Genomic DNA, 23,664 nt, shown 5'->3' with positions numbered 1-23,664 from the left:
GAAAGAGCAGAGAAATGGCCCCCCATTGGAGAAAATCAAATAAATTTCCACAAAAATGGAATCAGAAGCTGCAAAACGTAAAACTGAAGGAGTAAAACATATTAAATTGGTGGATTAAATTCAACATGATGATGCTCAAATATCAAGAGGAAAATTAGTAAATGGATTGTGTGATATTCTAGTTGCTTCCAAGTGAAGTCAGTTGCTCTGTACAAATATTAGAGAAGATTAAGGCCCACAGAAACCTTATCCATCTTTATTTATAGAAGCATAGGTTAATTTACAATTACTTCAATTACAGTAACCCATTACACTGTAAGAGAATGGTATATACAATCTACCTTCCCTTATGTTCTCAGAGCAGTGGGATGCAGATGTTACATTATGTCATGCTTCTGTGTATAAGGTTTTACATGTCTTCTACCCCTCCTCTTGTTGGCAGGGGGGATTTCTCTATTTTTACACAGTGTATATCCTGTGTGGTGTTTTCAGCCACATTAACCACTAGGAGGCACCACATGAACAGTTTTGTCCTAGTGGGACTCATCAGATGTGGGCAGCCACTATATGTGGTCATCTAAAGTGTGATGGTCTGTGAGTTCAATTCCCAGTAGGAAGTTTGAACTCTGTAGAATAACATCTGGCTACCACAGCTGATATGTCCCAGTAGGACAAAAACCGTCATGCGGTGCCCCCTGGTGGTCAATCTAACAATTACAATGTAGGCTAGCTTTCAAGAGTTTATGGAAACTTCAGTTGATTTAGAATGTTGTGACAAAGACCCTGAAGGGTATTAGCACATTAGATGTTGCTGTATTTTGTTTAAATAATAATTTTTTATTTAAACAAAAAGTAATCAAGTAATTTAAATTTAAGTAATTTTTTATTTCCAGACATAATTCATCATGTTTATTCTTATATTTAAAGTGTGGATCCAGGACCTTGGACCCTGAAAACCATTTCTGTCAATGACAGCTTACACATCTCTGTTCATCCCTAAAGTTCTGCTAGTGAGATTTGCTTTCTGCACCAAAGTAAGCGTAGGTGGTTGAGATATAGGGAACGGTCTGGCTTGTGGCTGTTGCCCATTGTTGCCTTGCTTTTGTTGTTTAGCCAAATTTGTCTAGCATAGAAGGCATTTAATCTGTTGGACTGAGGACTTTTGGGTAGATAATTTGAGTAAGCACAATCTGTTTTAAAGTTACTTTTACCTATTGTATTTGACTCTTCTTTAACAGTTTTTTAGAATGTTGATTTGATTTATTTTTGTTGAATTTACTTTTTTTTTAAATAGTAAGCTGCCCTGAGAGTAGGTTGCAGATCTCTCTAATGACTAAATGGCAGTGTGCATAAATATTAAGTATATAAATAAGACTGATCATTAAATAAATTCAAAAGAAGTCAAATATCTTATTGTTCCCCAAAGAAAAGTGTTACATGGTATTATAATGAGTGTGCAAATATAATTGAGGTGAGGTTATTTTGAATTGATCAAATACTAGTAAAATTTCAGTCTTTCCACTTTTAGCTTATCACAACTAAGAAAAAATCTGATCTCTCACTTCCATACCCCTTTCTCTTTTGATATACCTATTTCATAACTGATATATTTGCTCTCCTATTACAAAGACAAATAAGGTTCCTTTTTAATTTGACTTCAGAAAATAAATCTATACAGGTAGTCCTTGATTAACGACCACAATTGGGACCAGAATTTCAGTCACTAAGTGATGCAGTTGTAAAGTGATATGTCACGTGATTGTATCACTTAGTGGCTGCAGTCCCAGCAATTCCCCTTGCCATCGTTAAGCAAATTTTACTGGTCATTAGCTGAAGACCCACCCCAATCCAAGCCATTCCAGGCTTGGTCTCTCCCAGCCCTGAGCCTCGGTAAGGTAAGGGACTGCCTCCAACTCCCCCTACCTGCCTATCTTGCCCCCCATCTGTACCCTGCCTTGTGGGTAGCCTTAGAACCGCATTGCTCTGGGGCTGCTTGCCATGCCCTGGGAAGCCCAGCCCGGTCCCAGCCAGTGTCGTCCTCACCAACCTGCACTCCAAGACCCTCGCCACCCTGCACTCTGCTGCTCCAACTGACCTTGCCATCTTCTTGCTCCTGCTGCTGATGAGGCATGCCCAGCCTGGCTGCTGGGCCGGGCTGGGCCAGGCTTCAGCTGTGAAAAAAGAAAAAAAAAACACTGAGCAGTCCCTTTGCACCGAGCTGTTGGTTGGGGTTGAGCAAAGGGGGAAAAAAACCTGAGTGTTTGTGGGTTTTTTTATTTTTTTCCTTTGCTCAGCCCTGCCCAAGAGCTCTGTGCAAAGGGACTGCTCATTTTTTTCCCCGCATCTGAAGCCCAGCCCAACAGCCAAGCCGGACACACCTCATCAGCAACAGGAGCAAGATGGCAAGGTCAGCTGGGGCAGTGGCGCACTGGGTGGCAGGAGGCCAAAAAGGCATGGGGGGGGGGGAGATAGGCAAGTGGGGGGAGTTACAGCACCTCTGAGGTCATAAGTGCAGACGGGCTACCAAGCGCCCAAATTTTGGTCACATAACCGTGGGGGCACTGCCACGGCCATAACTTTGAGCACTGGTCGTAAGTCCATTTTTTCAGCAAATTTGTAACTTTGAACAGTTGCTGAATGAATGATTGGTAAGTGAGGACTACCTGTACACCAAAAGATTGCTGAGATTTGGAGAGGAAATGTAATGAAGCCCATTGTTTATTTTGTACTGCCTGTAAATGAACATTTTGTTTCAAAATCATTCTGAAAAAAGAAAGATGTTCTGCAGCAGGAAGGTGGGGAGTGTTCTAAAAAAAATTATTACAGTAGTAAAAGCAAATACAAACTAAATTCAGAGAAAGAAAGAGAAATAGAAAGAATAAAAAGTGCAAAGCATCCACAAAATGTTCTGGGGGGAAAATAAAACTAAAATAATTAATAGCTAGCAATGAATTACTTTATTTAAAGGTAAAGTAAAGGTTTCCTGTAAGTTGAACTTGGCTCCCCTCATCATCCAGTTTTTTGCACCAGTATCAAAGTGGTGTGAAATTGTCATTTTACAGGCTGTTTTATTCCTACTTTCCAATCCACTCTACTGCCCTGGTGTTTCCTGGTAGTCTTTCATCCAAATACTAACCAGGTCTGGCTTAGCATTTTGAGATTAGCCAAGGCCAGGTAGCTGCTAGGCATTTAAGTGAAGCTGGCACAATGTTGGCTTCATTCTTCCTCCAATCTCCAAGTTGACTTTCTACAATAGGGTGGGGAACTTGTGGCCCTCCAAATATTTTTGGGCTCCAGCAACCACAGCCAGTACAAGATATGGTTAGGAATTTAGTTCCACAGTATCTCTAAGTTGAGAGAGAAGAAAAGAATGATACTGTGATGCTTCCTAAATTAAGCAAACTAATGAGGCCTCTAGACAGAGTATCAGACTCTCAGGTTGACCATTAAAAAGATACAAAGAATAACAAGTAGAACCACAAAATTGGAAGGAATGATTTAGGCCAACAAATCCAATCAGCTTCTTTGAGTAACATGTGGTGGACTTAGCATCATAGGATATGTGGGAGGCAGGGGTGTTGGGGAGACAAAAGGTCAAGTTTTTGATGAAGCCATGATCATGTTAGTTGTATCCACCATCATGGACCTTCTCCTCCCCCCATCCCCCTTCTGTGGATGCCCCAGAAAGGGATTCTTTCATTTGAATTCCTACTATGTGAATGATAGAAATTTCAAAACAGGAATGGGAACATGGAGCACCTCTAGGTGTCCTTTCAGCCAACACAGCTGATGCAAGGAAGGCGGAGAGTTATTGTCCAGTAATGTCATGGGAGCCGGAGAACAAATATCATAGAGAAAACCTGTAATTCTTATCTGATGGACATTCTGCCATTGCTTTTGTTTTGCTTTGTTCCAGAATCTTCAAAAGTCAATGGTTCAGTGAATTAAGTGAATTTTATTTTGTTTGCCCCTCTTATCTTCTTGCTGTTATTTTCTTTAACAGCACAAGTAGATACGCAGTTTTGTCACTTTTAGTCAAATGTATTGATTGCTGCTTTGCTTTCTTCAATAAAGGAAAAGACAGTAATAACACACATAAAAAATTACCAGAGCTTTGTTCACACCATCTTGACTTTGTGACTGCCATCTTGACTTTGTTGATTACACCCTGTGGACAATCCTGGCCTATATTTAATGCTTTTATCCCTGTCTTAAGCTTTAAAAAAGTGGGGAAGCCTGATTTAGTACTTGAACATTCTTGTTGCATTAACTGTATCGGTGTCGAAGAACCAGAGATTTTATTTGCCTCCTTGGTTCCAACCTTTAACAATTTATATATCCAATATTCCCATGCAACTATGAGGATTCATGAAGTTCATGAAAAAGAATAGCTTGGCCCCTGATTCATAGGTAATGAGTGCAATAGGGACACCTCCCCATTCTGTCTTAGAACATGAATGAATGAATGAATGAATGAATGAATGAATGAATGAATGAATGAATGAATGAATTTGCTTGAAAATGCCAGGGTGTGGCTCAGTTATCACAGGCAGCTGGAACACCAGCTTAGATGTTTGTGAGTAAAGTTTGAGTTTATGCATGAATGTATGAGGGAAATGGGGTGAGAAGCGTTTCTGCCTGGCTGCAGCTACTGTTCCCAACTTCACTCTCTCACAAACCACAATGGCTAGCTTCACAGTTATGCTAAACTAAAACAAAACCAAGCTTATTCTGATGTAGGGCACAATGTGAGCCTAACCATTAACTATAGCCAGTTGAAAGAATTTAAAAACTGTAGTTTGAAGTCATTTTGACATTTAAATTGGCCATCCAGATAACCTGATGCTAAACCAAAAACAGAATCAAAAGCCTTTAAACTTCTAATTGCTATACAGCCGTTTGTTTTATCTTACTAACCTGTACTTTAATGTGTCCTTTGAATATGATTGATGTGGCAGGGGGCGGGCGGGGAATAGTCCTACTTTCACTGTCAGGATAATGTACACATTTAACCATTTCCCCAGAGCTCTTGTATTCAGATAAGAACATCAGGAGTCTTTCACTTCCCAAGTTGTGACACTCCAGCTTTTGAGTTCATCTGAAAATATCAGATAATAAATGTTGGCATTTTGAATAAATTTTAGCCATTACATTTCACAAGAAAGTACACCATCTTTTTAATTGCTGACAAGTAAAATACATAAATATAGGGAAAAGGGCTTGAGGTTCTCCCTGTTCCCACTCCATAAATGAATGGAATTTAAATTTTCAGAACAGATTAGCAACTATTTGTTAGTGATCATGTCTGCCCTGTTATTAGCATACTTACTTATCATCAATACTTCATAAAGCCATTACTTCACACCTCCTGAAAAGCAAGAACATTGTTCTCAAATAAAACCCTGGAAAGCAGCCAAGTGGCAATGCTAATGAGTGACTCCTGGAATGAACTGTCAAGAGAGTAATAATGCCCACATTTGCAAAAATCTGATTAATTTCTGTATTTGAAGTGATACAATTATCAGGTGTCTACTCCAGGCAGATATACAACCCTCTGGGATTTACAGACTTCCGCACCAGGTATTGATGAGACAGTCTCTCCCAGTTACCACAGAATGTTCCATTCCCTGCTGCCAAAATAGCTACATGGTTGGGCCTAATTGTAAAGCAGAAGGTGATATGGTAGACCTTTCTTGGATGAATAAGGCCAGCATGACATCAACATTGTTGTGGAGAGGAACACTCAGAGCAAACCTGAAACTTGGCTAAATTTTCAGCTGTGTCCATCTTTCCTCTACCCTTTGCATTGGTGACCATGTCCAAAGTATTCATTTTTCCTTCTGCAACCTGTCATCTTCTAGCTGGGTTGGAATACAGGTCCCAGAATTTCTGGTTCCATAGATCCACAATAAGAGTTTTGGGGGACTTCAAGCTCAGGGTATATTATTCTCTCACACATTGACCATGCTGGCTGGGAATTGCAGGACATACAGCCTCAAACTGGAGTGTACCGGATTGAGGAAGATTGTCCTATACAAACCTACCCATGGGTCACAATGTTCAAATGAAATTCTACCCAGATACTCGCAGTAGGAGAAATGTATTCTGAAGTTCTCTATAGAGTTTTCATTCCCCCTCACCCTTGTCTATGCTGACTAGGTTAAAAGTTGCATTTGGGATATCATGAATTTGCCTTTTATGAGGGGAATTCAAGGGAGTCTTGCTTGGGATTGTTCCTCCCCACACAGTAACACAGCATCATCTGCTAAATCATCAGAGTAATTAACTATCTGTGGTCTAAACACTGAAGTGATAAGAAATTCCCAAATAATCAAGCTAAGATCAACTGTTTCTTTTTTATGAGTGTTAGCTTTCCTATTTTATTTTGGCACTTGAAATAGTTGTGCTTATTTGCTTGATGGCTTGAACTTCCAGTTAGAGGATAAAGCTTGCATTTCTTCTGCCTGAGCATCCTTGTATTGAATCTGTAAAATGAGACGTGGGTACTACTGGGTTCAACAGAACTTACACTTCAGTAACTGTGCGTAGCAATATAGATCTGCCAATTTTAATTGACTGGATATAGTCAATTGAACAAAATTAAAAAGTGAGCCTAACTAGTTTGCATACAAACATCTTTCTATATTCTGAACTAATTTGAATAAATAAATAATATTTAAATAAACTGCAAATATAGACAGAAAAATAAGATTTTATTCATTGCCCTCCTTCTGAATTCTTTAGGCATAATGCTGAAAGCTGACCTTTTTCATTTATGTAATTTTGATACATAGATCTGCTTCTGTGAACAGAAATGGAGAGAGGAGTTCTGCTGTGGTGGGTGAAGCAAATTACATTTTGATTCAACATTGCAAATTCTCAGTAAATCATTGCGGCATTTCCAATGTGCCCCATGCTGGCTTCCATGAGTGTAGCTAATTTCATTCACAGCTATAATTTGTTTCAACTGTGTGTATAACTTTAGAAAGCTATATAAAGTTATCAGTGTGTGGTTTTCCGGTTGTAACCACAAAGTCAGTCTTGCCATCAAATTATTCCTGATTCTTGAAATCTGAAATAATTTATTATATCCAGCTACAATCTCCTGTCAGCCTCCATTTGAAAAAGTATTTAAAAAAGATGACTAGGAACTTGCTAAATAAAGTATTTTCAAAAGGAGTGTGGAAGATAAATGCAATATATAATAATCAAAATATGTATTTCAACCACACGTTCACTAATAATTAGTTATTGCAGGTCTTTCCTGGATTCAGGATTAATTTGGACTTGCTCTTCTATATGACTAGATTTCTGGAAATAAATTTTACATAACTTCAGTGCCAAAATCACACCAGGTGCTCTTACTGCAGAGCCACTATAAACATCACTGCTTAAGATTTTGGAAACAGATTTAGTGGAACGCAATATCTCCTCCCACTACAAATAAGTAATGAAAGCAATCACAATTTATTCTTCCTTCAAATCCTGACAGTGCATTTTTTTTGTTATTATTTTTCTAACTGTTCAAGATATGATCATATATCACACATTTGTTTAGGATAGTCCAAGGTTGAAATGTATGTAGTCCTTCAGGTTCGAAGAAAACACGCTGTTGTGCAGTTCACCTGTGGACATGGAGGTGGCTGTGCAATCTCAGTCTGAAAGCACAGAGTCTAGCACAATGGGGGCACTGGAAGTCCATTGTTGCAGTAACTGTGGGTGTTATTCTGTGGTGCCACATGGATTTCAATCAGTTTTTGGTTGCCCCTGTCTTCAAAGCCGGTGGAAGCTTCATAGCACAGGGCTCACCAGCAGGTTCTGTCAGCAGCCACAGCATCTAGTTCCCTTGGCTGGATGTCATGTGGCATAAGGTTTCTTTCACAGCATCTTTGTAGAGTTTGCATTGTCAACCTTGAGGTCTCTTCCCAGACTCCAGTACACTATAGAGCAACTGGTGAGGCATACGGTGGTCATCCATTCTGATGACATGTCCCACCCACCGCATCTGGGTTCTCATAGTCAGTGACTCAATGCTGGTGGACTCCGTGTGATCCAAGACTTCCAGGTTGGAGATACAGTCTTGCCAATGAATGACGAGGATGGAGCGGAGAGTGCGCATGTGAAATTTCTCCAACTGTTTGATGTGCCTTCAGTACAGAGTCCAGAACTCACATCCATATAGGAGAGAAGGGATAACCACAGCTCTGTAGACTTTCAGCTTTGTGGAGATACAGATGTTGTGTTGATTGAGCACTCTAGTACACAGCCACCCCAGTGCCTGGCTAGCCTTGCTGATCCTGGAGTCAGTTTCTTTGTCCAAAGACCCATTGCTCAGGATGATGCTTCCCAAGTATTTGAAGCTGTTTACATTTGTCAGTTGGGTGTCATCAACAGTGATTTTTGGTTCTATGGGGTTGGTATTTGGCATGGGCTGGTAAAGTACTTCAGTCTTGTTCAGGCTGATAGTCAGGATGAAGAGCATAGCAGTGTCAGAGAATTTGTTCAGTGTCAGCTGTAGATCACTGTCTTTGTGCACCAGGAATGCACAGTCATCAGCAAAGAGGGTTTCTTGGATGACTGTAAGACGTTTGGGTCTAGTGCTTTCCGGATCTCAGCAGGAATGCCATCCTGTCCTGTTGCTTTATTTGAGTTCAACTGGAAGATCACTTTCTTGATCTCATCAGTAGAGGGAGGCAGGTTTAGAGCATCTAAGACTGGCAGCTGAGGAATCTGCTGTAAGACATCATGATCAACTGTGGATGGTCTATTGAGTAGGTTGGAAAAGTGTTCAGTTTTTCAGTCCTTCCTGGTCTTTGATCAGGCTTGACCCATCAGATGACAGCAGGGGGGAGCATCCTGATTTAGAAGGACCATAAACTGACTTTATGATGCTCAAGAACTCTCCGGTGGCATGCATGTCTGCATAACTTTCCACCTGCTCAGTCTTTCTCTGCCATCACTTGTCCTGCATTTCTCGCAGTTCCATCTGTACTTTGGACTGCAGATGCTTAAATTTGTCTTTGAGACAGATGATGGATCATTCTGCCAGTCTGCGTAGCCCTTGTTCTTGGCCTGGAGGGCTGCTGAAATGGTCTCGTGGTTTTCATCAAACCAGTCTTGATGCACCTGGGTTTTCGGTCTGAGTACAGTTGTTGCAGTCTGTGTGATGATATCTTTAAACTGCATCCACTTTTCAGAACAGGTTCCTACGAGTGGTAAATTGCCGGAGAGTTTTTCATTAAATACATCTTGACATTCTGACAGTCCTTGGTTGCTTACAATGTAAAGGAACTATGCACAGGTTGAGGACTGATTGGACCAGCCTGTCCAGCACTCAGCCCCTCATGTGGCTCAGGTGATGGTGACGTCTTTAAGGTTGCACTGACGTACTATGGCATACTCAAATAGGTGCCAGTATTTGGACCTGAGATGCATCAAGGTAGTTTTGTACTTGTTTGCAAGTCTGAACATCGTGTTAGTGATGCACAGACATATTTAGTTATGCACAGAGAAGTTAGTTTTGTACTTGTTTGCAAGTCTGAACATCGTGTTAGTGATGCACAGACATATTTAGTTATGCACAGAGAAGTTAGTTTTGTACTTGTTTGCAAGTCTGAACATCGTGTTAGTGATGCACAGACATATTTAGTTATGCACAGACAAGTTAGTTTTGTACTTGTTTGCAAGTCTGAACATCGTGTTAGTGATGCACAGACATATTTAGTTAGCACAGACAAGTTAGTGTGCTTGGCATATTTGCTCGGAAGCAGTAGGCTACCACTCCATGTCTCCTAAGGACTCTGTCCCAGTTGTCATTGTCTGTCCCCACCCTAGTGTTGAAGCCACCCAGAATGACAAGTTTGTTCCTGGCTGGTTGAAATATTTGCAATAAATATATAGGTTATGGGAGCTTGCATGGGCATCTCTGGAAGATATGTGCAAATGACTGATGTCCTATCATGGGACCTCATGATGCAAGTGATGCAAATTCCATAATTGTGTAATTTGCACGATGATGTCAGTATGCACATGTTTTGATATTACTGCCGCTTGTAACAGATAGCTATGGCAACTTATATTAGAAGACTCTGTAATATAAGAGACTTAGAAATGGAAATACATTATTATATGAGCTACCCAAATTGACAAACCCTTTATTTCGATTTATTTTCTATTTATTATAATTTATATATCACCAGAACCATATTATAAGATACTCTTGTATAGCAGAATGAACTTTTATAAAACTTGCATCAGTTAATATTAATTAATGCATATTTGAAAACTTTTGGACCAAACATCATATTACAAAAATGATCTTCTCAATGTGTTCCATAGAGTGTCTTTGGGTGGCCATGTGTCCAACTCTCAGACATTTCCTTTGTCTGAAAGCTGTCACAAGGCAGTTCCATCTTTCAAGAGTTCCCCAGTTCAACTCTGCTTCAAAATAAGAAACAATGTAAAAGGAGAAAGGAGTTTTTGACATTTCTTCCATAAAATTGGAAGAAATCTGTTTCACCTTGTATACCAGAATTATGTATATCACCTTGAGCTCCTGGAGAAAACACAGGAGTAAACAAATAGGCTAGTTTAGAAAACACTATAAATCTAACAAACACACTAGTTTATTTTATGGACAGATGGGCACATGTCCAAAAATAACACTGGGGAGCGACCACTCACCATTTTTTACTCTTCAGGAAGGTTTCTGGGGTCTCAGAGGTATTCTTAGAAATAAAAATGGCAGAACTCAACAACTTTCTATAACATTTTCTTTGTGCTCCACAAGGACACTAAAGATCTCTGAAAGCTTGATATATTAATGGCTATAAAACTAGTTGAAGCACAATTCACCCAAGATGTATGCCAATCATGTCATTTCTTTTCCATGAATGCTGAAGCAATAAATTCCCTTGATAGCACAGTGGCTGACTTTGATTGTCATTTTGCAATCTCACACAATGCTCTTGATGCCCAAAAAAATTCAGATTAAAAATGGCCAAAATCTCATAAAATGTTATGGAAGAGATGGCCAAGAGATGGCCAAATGTCATAAGATTTGGTTATTTCAGTTCTGAGATCTTGCACATTCCTATCTGAAATCTTGCAAGATTGGGTGATCTCATGAGATTTTCACTAATTTAAAAACATCCTACTGCTTACTGCATCTCTTGGGTATGTGCACATTGCATTGCCAACCCTTGGGGTAGGGACTGTGCCATTTATCTGGTTTTGGGCAATAACATGTCTGGCCCAAAGTCACCTTTATTAAAAGCTCAGCAAAAATAGCCAAAGCAATGCTATTAGCATGTGTGCATCCATTTTAGAGAACAGAAGCCACCCAAAGTATGCGTTGTAACTACTGCTGCATACAAATTGTAAATTTGAGGGGCTGCATCAAATATGCCTTATGTATTGAACCCATACCCTCAGCTGCTATAATGTGCATAACTGCTTTGATTTATCCTGGCAGTAAATATAGATCTTTTGTAAACTATACGTATAATTCACCGTTGTTCCTGCACCTTCCATGATTAATGGACTCAGAGACTAGCACCATGCATTTTACAAAATGTATAAAAGATGGCAAAATACTAAATTAGGCACTGAGAGTTTATGTATTCTTTTTTTTAATTCTTATATGATATATAACTTTGGAATGTTTGTAGGAGAAGCTTTTTGTGAACAGATATATACTTTCTCCACAGAGCAGTGAATCAAAGTTAGGGGGCAAAACAGTCCCTTTTTGGAGGCCCAAGTCCATGGGTAGATTGCTTAAAGCAATAGATCAAACAGGTAGAAAGCAAGTGAGCTGCAAGTGTTAACAAACTATGTAAGATGGATGAGAATAACCTGAAAAAACTCCTCAGTAGCAGACTGCCCAGACAGAAACAAAAAGAGTTCAGACCCAACAGGATCTGGCTAGAACAGTGTTTCTCAACCTTGGCAGCTTGAAGATGTGTGGACTTCAACTCCCAGAATTCTGGCTGGGAAATTCTGGGAGTTGACATCCATACTTCTTCAAGCTGCCAAGGTTGAGAAACACTGGGCTAGAAGAATTATGAACTATCATGTGATTTTCCCTATTAAAATTGCCCTCCCTCCCTCCTCCACCTAGAGTTCCAGTAGACTGGGGCATGAAAACCTAGGCATTTAGGTTTCCAGTTTTGGTGGACTCACACAGTGTGCTAAGATATACTTTTTTGAACAAATCTCAGCTGATTCAGCTCACACCAGCTGCTAAGCCCCAACCTTATGGAAGAGTCTGCCCTCAGTGTAAGGATGGTCTCCTCTAAATTTAATGAATCTAAATTTAATTAAATAAATAAAATAAACAAATAAATATTAATGTTCATGAAGGAGGGGAAAACACCCTCCTTTGCCTGGGCTTTTGGATTAAAAAAAGTTTCACCAGCTACCCTTTTTTACGACTTTTATTCTTTTAGTACTGATTTGTGGTGTGTTTGTTTTGTTTATGTAAGCTGCCCAGGATGTCATAGAAATCTTGTAAAATAAATAAAACTAAAAAAAAAGTCATGGGTTTGCAAACTACTATGGCTAGGTTTGCACAAAATAACCAAACAAAATAAACGATTAATAGTCTGGTGTGTTGGATAAACTAGGTCTTGGAATCCCATGGCCTCTCTCAAGAAGTTTCTGCAAAATTCTGCAGAGATAGCTATACTTTTATTTTTTACTTCTTAATAAAATTTTCTGTACTCTTCTGAGGGAATAAAACTTGCCCAATTTAATAAGTGAAGAGATTTTGGAGTTAAGCATCCTCATGTTGGAAGGCAGGAAGGGGAAGGGGAAGGGGCAACCCTATATAATTTTCTTTGGGGAAGGGTGAATAAGATGGTACCTTTTCAATGGTGCACTGGAGGGCTTTTTTATGCAAATATTTACACATTTGAGGCTGGTAAGATTCACTAGTTCTTTATTGTGATCTCTGTGAGTTCTTGCATCTGTACAGAGCATGCTCAGAACCCTCCAGCTGGTTTGTGAAGAAAAATCAGTGGCTGAAAATTGGTCCATGAAGCGTACAAGTGACGGTGTAGATAGCAATATGAGTTCTAACATTCAGAAAACTGACAATAGTGAACAAGTCTCAAAAACAGGTACTGATGGTAAGTGGAATATGCAATCTACAAGTAACAGAAAAAGAAAAGTGTAAATAGGAAACATAATGTTTAATACTTAAAAGCTAGCCATTGCCCCTACTCCTTTAATATTAAGAAATTTCTGTTGAGAACCATTCTTAATCAGCAAGTTAGTGCTATGAGTTGTTGTTAGAGACAGGGTACAAAATGTAATTCAAGTAGTAAATAAATAATTTGGGATTAAAACTTTTGGAACACATTTTTGTTAAAACAAGCCTTTAAAAATGGAGGGGATAGGAAATCATATACAAATGCAACTATAATTATCTTAATCTCTGCAAAATGTGAATTCACATTATCTTAAAGACAAAATATAGGGGGAGTAATTTAAATGACTAGTAAACGGTTGTTTGGTGGCCCATGTTTTCAGACTAGTTTAGAGAACACCTAACATTTTTTTTTCTTTTTCCTGAGAAGATAGACCTGTCAGTCAGTTCAACTCATCACTCCCCCGCTACCTACTTTGTCATTTTATAGAGAAAAAAATGTACCTGGGGGGTGGAAGGAGGCTTAGTGGTAAACTGTCTGCCTTTCTGCAATGCTCCATAATCCATTTCTGATCCCACCATCTTATATTGTAGAATCACAGAATCATTCCAAAGCACCCCAATTTAATTCGGGATTTGGCTAGACTAAGTATATCTTTGACTCTATGTAAGAGTACATGTGTGTGGATAGGGACGTGCAGGTATCCAATCCAAAGTGGGAAGGTTGCTTTCAATTCAGCACGAGGATGCTCACTGTATTGGTCAGCTGCACCTTAAAGAAGCCACTTTTTTTTCTTGGTCTTGTGTCCCAGGAATTTAAGTTCAGGAGATGTTAAGGAGCCAGCAGCCTGTGTATTTTCCTGGGACTACACAACTACTGTTCAAGACCACCAAAAAAACCCAGCTTCTTTAAGCTGTTGACAGGTGCAGCCGATGCACACACCAGCTGCAAAGCATCTTTAGATCCAAATACTGCTCACCATTAATATGAACATATGCCATATACCACATTCAATATTTCTTAATTTATTTCTTGTTCATGATATAGCCAGGCCCCTTAAAGTTAACTAATACTAATTCTTGGACTTCGAAGAAGCAGGATAAAAAGAATATTGATGCTTTTGAATTTTGGTGTTGGAGAAGACCTCTGAGAATTTCATAGATAGTCAAGAAAACAAACCAGTGGAACATAGAACAAACCTGTTCTCACTTGAGTCACAAATAGCCAGGCTCAAATTATCATATTTTGGACACATTATGTAAAGCCCCAGCTCCTTTGAGAAGTCTATAATGCTGGGAAAGGTAGAAGGAAAGAGAAGAGGATGATGAGCAGCAAGATGGATGAACTTGATTACAGTAGTGTTTGGGATACCATTGGAAGACCAGAAAGGGCAGATTGAGGGCAGTTTATCCTGGAGAATGTCTATGTGGCTCCTAAGAATCAACACTGACTTGATGGCACATGATCAATCAATCAATCACTCACTCAATCAATCAGTCAATCAATCAGTACTAATTCTGTCTGTGGGAAGCTCAGTTAAGGAAATCTTTTGATAATTAGACGTTAGTTCAGGTTTCTTTCCCACCTCTTAGTTAAGAGAGAAGGGAAAAAAATACACTGGGAATAATATATCACAGGTCTAACTGTTGCCTTTTTTGTTCCCAGCCACTAGGAATTAAAATATGCTTTTCTCACAATTTTGTTCTAACATGACAACATCAATTACCCCTGTCAGTTAGGCCCAAACCGTCACTTTGCTAAATATGCAATTAAACATTCCTTACAGTTCCTGACAAAACCAGTCTATTAAATTTTGAACTGTGCAGGCAGGAAAAAATACAGTATTCTAAGATTAAAATAAAGTGTTCAGTTTAAAAACTATGTACAAAACATTGCAGAAAAATATCTGTTTTTGCTAAATTGCTCTAAATTATGTATAAAATAATAATCTAAATTAGTACATCTTTTCACATATAAATAGAAGATTGCTCTTACTCGAGCATGAGAATGTTAGTTTTCTTCTGCATCTGCACCTGAAGAAAAGCTTATTTTTGCCCTCTCTTCCTTGTAATAGGAAAACAAATATTTGATATCTAATCCAAAGTGCATTTTTTTTTCAATACAAGACCTCCATGTAGTTGCCAAGATCAAAACAATGGTCTTCTCAAAAGTATAACACTAGATCTAGACATTCTAAGTCAGGAAATTTCCACAATGGTTGTATGTATTTCTCACCATCCCAGGTCAGTAGTAACAGACAAGAGTCAGAAGTACTTGTTAGCTTCAGTTAGGTTTAATTAGTAGGATGAAAGGTTCATACAAACAAGGGCCTGGATTAGATCCTGCCTAACAGCCAGAAGGGATGGAACTCTTCAGCTCTTTATGGTCTGAATTGATACATCCTGAATTAATACATCAGATTAAATCAATGGTGCATGAACTACTGATGATTCACTAGGGTAATCATGACTAGGTGGTCCATAGTGCAGGCACCAAAATAAAATAATCTTAAAATGTTGACAATTCTCAAAATCACAAATTTCAGCAAAGAGCTTGATATTTTCTTCCAAAATTTCATGTGATTTTAGAATTCTCGATCCCAACATTTGTGCGATTTGGTGACTTTGGATATTTCAGTTATTTTAAAAAAATCTTTTTTTCCAGTTTATTATTATTTAATTTGGAAGTCCCATTGATGCAATCGAAGTGTCATAAGTACCATGTTGCTGACTTCTGGCTTATGTTTGTCCACAAAACCTGTTCATGCTGATGTAGTGATCTGCATAAGGGACCACACATGGGAACAACTGCCCTAGAACTCCAACTACCACTGTAAAATCTGCCTGAATGAAAGAAACAGACAAAATGCTTGCTTTAAATCAGATTCATGTTCATTATCCCAGCTTACCCATAATAGTAACAAGCTTTTTTGCTTTGTTTGTCTATGATGTAACTGTATTTGTTACTACATTGGTGGGACAAGTCTTTCAGTCCCCAAAGCCATATCCAGCATCAGGAGATAGGCAAAGGCAATGCATGTATGTTTGTAGACACATATATCCTATAGGACAGTTGTATCATCTTCCTAAGAGGGAGAAATCATGTTCCTCAGATCTTTTCTATTAATTTATTCATTTATTTCTAACATTTCTGTGCTATTCTGTTCCCAACAGCTCACATCTTAACTAGGGTGACTTTGCTACTCCACCTCAGGGAACAAAATATATTGAGCTGGCCCCCTCTATCAGCTACTTTGCATGTTTTCTTCTTTTCTTCTGAAGCTAGCAAAGGACCCCAGTATGCAGATATGCTGCAAGTATTTGGCTGACAACATCTGACTCAAGGATAAATGATGACTCTTTTGTTAAAAAAATCACTGTTACAAAAGTATATGGGAAACTTAAAGGAGTAGCTAGGGACATATCTGTTCAGAGTTGAACACTTTTAAAGTCCCATTGATTTTTCTGGGAACATTGCTTCATTTTGTTCCATGGAGCACTGAGGTTTAAAAACTCTATCTTGCCCTAGAAATAACTATTAAAACTACCTTATTGCAATTTACTGTAAAATTATCTTTTAAAGGCTTCGTGAAGTTATATTATAAAAATTAATATATGGATCATGTTGATATTTTAAAGACATCAAACAAGCATTGCTAGATTATTTCAGTGGATCAGTTACCATAAAAGGCACATAACACAAATGTTGTTTTTCTTAGCATTTCCCCTCATGGTTGCAGGGTCCATTTGTTGTGCATTGTACTTACCTAACTCTTATAGCAATGCATGATGCAATGATGAGTTTTAAAACAAGAGAATATCTGTAGCTCAGGGTTGAACTGTGGAGTCCCTGGTGCTCTCTGAGCTTGGCTGTTTGTTTGCAGACGTTTCATCAGGCTAGGTACTGGACTGAGTTTTGCTTATTGTTGGAGAGCCTGGCACTGATTAAAGTGAAGACAGAATGACTGGCCCAACATCAGCCAGTTGGTATCAGTGTCTAAGATAGGACCAGAACCTGGGTCTTCACATTCCTAAATCCAGTATCTTAATTACTACATGACAATGGTTCTCACATATCACAAATAATACTCTTAAAAAAAAGTTGAACCATACCAGGGCAGGTTGCTTGCTAACTGATGAAAATTGTTTGACTTAAACATGATTCCAACTGAAATCCAATATGCTGGACACAATAGGGCTTAGCATCTGTGTAACATATGTGTAGAAGTGCCCTAAAGTTGTATGCAAGTATGTATGCGAGAATACACCCATATATTGAGGTAGATTTCCAGTTATGTTTCTTAATTATAATTGTTCATCAAGTATGTATTCTGAATTTTACTTATATAGAGATAACCGGAAACCCCTTTTGGATTTTTGCGGGAAACAGAAAAAAAGGAATTATGTTATATGGATTTGATGATTAGTAAAATTAATAGATTATAGAAAAAATAGATGTTAAGTTGAAATCCTCAAGTAAGAGTTTAATGTACGTTTTACTTATATCTGCTGTAAAAGAAGTTGGAAGTCATTCTTTTCCTGTATTTCTATTTCTTTTTCTTTACTTTTCTGCATTTTTGCTTTTTTCTCTCTCTTTATTGTTTCTTCTTTTCTATTCCTCTTCTTGATTTCTAGTTCTTGTTAGTTTTTATCTTTTTGTATTCAAATATTTAATAAAGTTATTATTTTTAAAAAATTAAGAAACATAAGGGTAAGGGCAGGCAGTTTTTACTCCTGGAAGCATCTCTTCCTTCTGCCTCTGAAGCAAGTAACATCTCTGGAAGGAAGAGTCATAGGGCTTTTTTTCTTAGTCTAAGTAGCTACATTAAGTTGCCAGACTCATAGTAGACTTATTTTTTACATGTGATATCAGTAAAAAAACAAAATCATGCCAATAAAAGTTGCACTGCAATGCTCATACAGTATGTGCAGCAGTATGACAAATGGCAAGCGATTATGAGAGATGTCTAAAACACCTGGAGGAATATAGATTGCCTGCCTCTGTTGTAATGACTAGCGTTTAATCTGGCTCTGAAGTGGGTTGGACAAAGTATAAAATATTGGGGGTTAGATACAACACTGAGGAAAAGTGTTATTCAGGAAATATTGACAAAGACTGAAAAATGATATTCAGGAGATACTGACAGACAAAGACTGAAAAAGAGGGAAACAAATCTACATATGATGTAGGGAGAGAAATTGGCATTATTTTTTCCTTACAGTATTATAAACATGCTCCTTGTTAGTGGGTGTTTTGTCAGATTCTAAGCAACATACTGTTCACAAAGAGCCATCCTAATCTTAGTATGGTTGAATGGTAGAAAATTTGGAACTGACTATCTGGCATGTTCAAAAATGGCTTAGTAGGCATTAAGGTGGAAACAAAAGATGACTGATCATGGTCTTTTATATCTATAATAAGTATTCTGGCACTCTAGGCCCACTCTCCTTATTTATTCCTCAGAAGCACAATTAGCTTCTTTTTATGACTACCAAATTGTTGGACTCAGCTTTGAACAATGAGCAGCCTTAATAAATATACATGAAAAAATGTAGGGAAAATTGGATTTTTCTCCCAAATCTATTTTTCCCATATTGTCATTTGATTGTCTTGAAATAATATAAAGAGAATGAAACATTGAGTCTTACGTAGTTCCTCTGTTCACATATTTATTTATTTAATTCAATTTAGACACCACCCAACTTCAAACTGACTCTGGGCAGCTCACAGTATAATATATATCCTTTTTGGAGGATACACCAGTAACCCAGTATGGTGCAGTGATTAAAGTGTTTGACTAGGACTGTCTCATTCAGCTGGAGAAGCTGAATGGGTGACTTAGGTCCATACTTTGTCTCTTAGCCCAGCCCATTTGACAAAGCTTGTAGTGGGGATAAAATTGGAGGAGGAGGTTTCATGCACACTGGTTTGATCTAGAGGAAATGTACAATATAAAGCTAACAAATCATAATATTATATTATAATGTAGCATAGTATAGTATTGTAATGTAATGTATAAATAAATTATATCCCCATTGTGGCTCTTACTGCTATTTATAACAAATTTCTCCTGATTCCAGAGCCAAAACTTCATTACCCTAATCCCCAAAGTATTCAGTTACTAATGGGAAACAATGTGTTGGATCCATTTAAGAAATAAGTTATAAATCTTGGATTAAAGACTTTGTTTACTGTGGTTGCTCTTCCCTCCTCGAGAAAACAATGTACGTGTTGTGAGGTATTGAGAACTTAAGTTCTAGTTCAGAAGTGGGGCCAAATCCCTGGAAGAATGGAAGAGATTAACCTTTTTCAGGCAAATGTTCAAAAGTTTTTACAACTCCAACTCAGCCTAATCTCCCAATCAACCACTAAACCCCCATATAGCACTGCCCTTGGGCTACTAATTCTACAGTGGGCTCATACATTGTTCACACACACTTTATTTAATCATGATTTATTGAATTAAGCGCTGTTTGTTAGGTTTACAAACTGAGTGGCCATGTTCACACAGTACGCTAAGGCTAAGCAATATGACAAGGCTAAGCAAACTACACGATGGGTTAGTGTGATCATAATTTAAATCACATAGTTGGCAGCCCCAGCCCATTTTTGATGTCACTTGGAATAAAGGCACATAGAGCAAACCTTATCTTACCATTGAGGCGGCCAGATAAGGAAATTAGTTCTTGAGTTCCGGGCTTACTTTGTAATTATTGGAAAGGAATTTGATGTTTTTCCATGTGTTGTGGATATTATACATTTGACAGAGTATCTGGGTTTAACCCCATGGAGAAACTAATTGTTCAGACTGGCTTATAGAGACAAATGCTGGACAGTTCTTCAGTTTAGGAACAGAGAAGTAAAGGAATGTATTTGTTTATTTAAAGGATGTATATTGCCCATCTCACATAGTGATCCTAGGAAGTTCACAAGAAGACTTAATGAAGCTATCCAATTAAACTTGGATGGTGTGAAACATTGAGCTTCACAGTAAATCATTTTAGCACTAGCTTAAATTATATTTTATAATCTGTGGTTCATTGACATATTTAATACTCCAAAGAAGAACTAATGGGAAAGCTTGATATGCGATAAACGTTTAGTGTAATTATTTAGAATGTAATACCAGAAGATAGAAATGTTTTAATTGACAATGTACAAAATGAATAAAATCTAACAGGGTCTGTTTTTTTCCAATTCCCAGTAGGCCCAGGAAAGACATATTTCTCCAGAAAGGACCTGCAATGGATAAAAAAAGCAGTGGTTGTTTCTTACTGATTGTTCTACTAATTGTAAGTACCAAAAAAAATATATCTGAAAACCAATAAAGTCAAACTATGCATATCATTCTGTTTCAGAGTGCAGGCACCATATTATGCAGGGGTAAACAACTTTAAACCCACTGTCCCTGCTGCTGTCTTGATACAAACTGCCCTTGGTCCAATTAAATGTACCCTCTGCACTTTTCAAGTTAATGAACTATCATAATTTGTTTAGTTATTTGATTTACATCTCACCTGCCTTCCATCATGGAAATTAAAGAGGAGTATATAAGGATCCCAGGTTATTTCTCTGCTTGGCTTCAATAAAGCTTTTGCATCTATGCCAAAAGAGTTAAACTTATCTTGTTGGTGTTTTCAGTTTCACTAGGAAAAAAAAAAACAGACAAAAACTCTGCTCAATCCTTTGTCAACCTAATGTAATTATTTTCAGCTGAAACTAGCCTGGAGATTCACTCCCTCTCACTCCACCAAATTAATGGTGTTAACATCGCATTCCTCTATATGTGTTTCTATCTACCAAGGCCAGGACAAGATAAATTGATACTAATTGAATTAATACTATGAACTACAATTGATTGCATGTAAAATAAAGTGCCAAATTTATTTACTGATTCCCCATCTGCATATCCCAACCATTCTCATACATACAAACATACATATATACTCACGTTTCCTTCTTTTGTTCACGCTGGAACAGCCCAGAAGAAGAAAAACACATGTTGGAGATGGGAGGAATGGAAAATGTAGTAGTAAAGCTGGGAAAGAGAAAGTGGGAAACAAAAGTGAATATAAATGAAAGATGATAAAGAGATACTTGAGGAAAGAATAGAGACAGACAACTAACTCTGTGGTCATTTGCCTCTCTTGCCCTTTTTATTTGTTAGCAGACACTGCCCTCTTCCCTATTTACAGATAATTATTTGGGGGAAAATCACCATCCTACAGTAAATACAGTTATGAACTGCAGTTCATGACAATTAGAGAGGATCAATTTGGCTTAGAAGAAAGCAGGCGCATCCAGGGAGTCAAAAAAGTCAAAATGACAGCCACATCCTGTGCAGTCCAAGCCCTGCCTCTTTGATGGGCTTCAGTCTCACAGGTGGCAGCTGCTAAACAAATGTGACAAATTTGAAATATAAACCTGGAAAAAATTAGTATTGTTCATATCTGCATATTTATTGTGCAATTTTTGTAATAATGCAGAAGCAGCTCTGCATTTATAAGCATTTACTGAGTGGCTGCATTGCTTTCTCCCACTTAAAAAATAGGGCATTTCTGTAATTTTCCCTGAAGGGCAGATATATTTTTAAAAGATAAATATTTGTGAGTGCATTTCTGTTTTCATATCTGCAATCTTTTGAAAAATATATCTGTATTAATTTATTGGGAAATATTTAAAAAAAGAAGTTGAATAGGGAGATGAGAATTAAAGTAGATTTTCAGTGTAACCCAAGGGGAGTTTGAACTCCTGTGAATTCTACTTCCCAGAGCAACATTTCCTAGTTCTGCACCATCTCAGTGGTTATTTGGCAAGGGGCAGAAAACTTTTTGATCTGATAGGCAAGATATTTTATCTATCTATCTATCTATCTATCTATCTATCTATCTATCTATCTATCTATCTATCTATCTGTCATACTTATATAGACACCCATCTCGCACAAAGTGACTCTGGGCAGCTGCCCATCTCCTATGCATGACTCTGGGTAGCTTACAACAATTAAAAACTACAAAAAGAACAAAGTACAATCTTAAAACTTAATTTAAAAAGCATATACAAACCATATACAAACTAACAGAATCCATTTATTCATTAATGCTGCAAAAGATTACACCTGAATGACAAAGGAGGGCTAAAAACGGACCATTAAACTTTGCATTGGTATTTGACATTCTATTTGACATTAGAGGTGTTTTTTTTTTTCACTTTACTACATTAAAGGATGGGAAGGGAAACATACCTTATATATGGCATTTGCTTTAAAGGTCATGGAAATGTAATATTCTGTATTTTGCTGGAATCAAGTGGAAGCACCTTTTTAAATGCTTGCTCATCATATAAAGTATTTTGGAGAACAGTTCTATACTCTGTTTTCATCATTCAGATTCTTTGTCATTGGAAAACTGTGGTGTTCTTTTATCCACTGGTTGTTTAATGGTTGTACATGGTTTGATGAGGTCCACTAGCCATTATTAGTATTAAGACATTTGCTTTGTCTAGACTCTTATAATCGCTTAGGGACCTTGCCAGTATTAAAAAAAAAAAAACCTGCCAATTTATTCCATAATAAAGCACTTTTTATCACAGTCACTTAACGCGTGATGGCTTGGTGGTCGTATGTATGACGTCATTTACTTGTACTTTTAGGAGTGACATCTTATGTACGGCTGCTAAACTGCCACATGACACTTCAGTTAATTAGTTCTCTTCATAAAAATTATTACTGACACTTTTTAATCACACAAGAAGTGTTTTGATTGTGAAATTGTGAATAATTTGTTTCTGTTTAATAAAGATATTTATCTATGTCCTCAAGGTATTCCCTACTTTGTTATACACAGTTACATCATTGATTTTTTCTGTTTAAAATATTGCCTTGATTGTTCTTACGGTTACATTTATATTGTATATAAATATAATATGAAGCAGCTGGCATTGAAAAACTGGTAAATAGTTCTTCATTTTCAGTTTGGTGTTGGGCTCAAATATTAGTATTAGTTCCTCAAATAGTATTCTTGCCCCCAGTCCTGCCCAAATTCCACCACAACATGTCAAACTGCTTTTAAAGTATTTTTTAAAGAGACTTTCCTACACAATGTTGCTAATTCTGATAGAGAGAGGGAGAGAGACAGACAGACACACACACACACCTACATACACACACACACAGGTAGTCCTTGCTTAACTACCACAATTGGGACCAGCAACTCTGTTGCTAAGCGACACAATCATTAAGCAAGATATCACATGACTGTGAGCTGCGATTTTACTGCCAGCTTCTCCATTGACTCTGCTTGTCGGAAGCCAGCTGTGAAGTACAGAAATGGTGATCATGACAACAGGATGCTGCAACTGTCATAAACACCCACTAGTTGCGAAGCACCCAAATCTCAATCATGTGACCATGGGGATGCTACAGTGGTCATAGGTACAAGGACCAGTCATAATGTTACTTTTTCAGCATCATTGTAACTTGGTATGGTCACTAAACAGGGCAGTTGTTAAGTGAGGA

The 23,664-nt window shown here is 37.8% G+C and overlaps 1 protein-coding gene across 7 annotated transcripts in view; it reads left to right on the top strand.

The window, feature by feature from the left end:
* CALCR (calcitonin receptor) overlaps nucleotides 1–23,664 on the top strand; it is a 136,260-nt gene that overhangs the window by 41,965 nt on the left and 70,631 nt on the right. For 6 of the 7 annotated variants that reach the window (XM_088150584.1, XM_088150586.1, XM_088150585.1 and 3 more), the window contains one exon: nucleotides 20,353–20,440. In XM_088150584.1, coding sequence (XP_088006710.1) covers nucleotides 20,393–20,440 — 48 coding nt within the window. In that variant the 5' untranslated portion in view covers nucleotides 20,353–20,392. The remainder of the gene's footprint in view (nucleotides 1–20,352; nucleotides 20,441–23,664) is intronic. The other variant, XM_088150587.1, reaches the window with a different exon arrangement.

The sequence above is a fragment of the Python bivittatus genome, unplaced genomic scaffold (genome assembly GCF_059951505.1).
Source record: "Python bivittatus isolate LINGU-HERP-01145 unplaced genomic scaffold, Pbiv_v1 ctg000610_np1212, whole genome shotgun sequence".
In the NCBI taxonomy this organism is placed as follows: domain Eukaryota; kingdom Metazoa; phylum Chordata; class Lepidosauria; order Squamata; family Pythonidae; genus Python; species Python bivittatus.
This window is presented reverse-complemented; position numbering and strand designations above follow the sequence as displayed.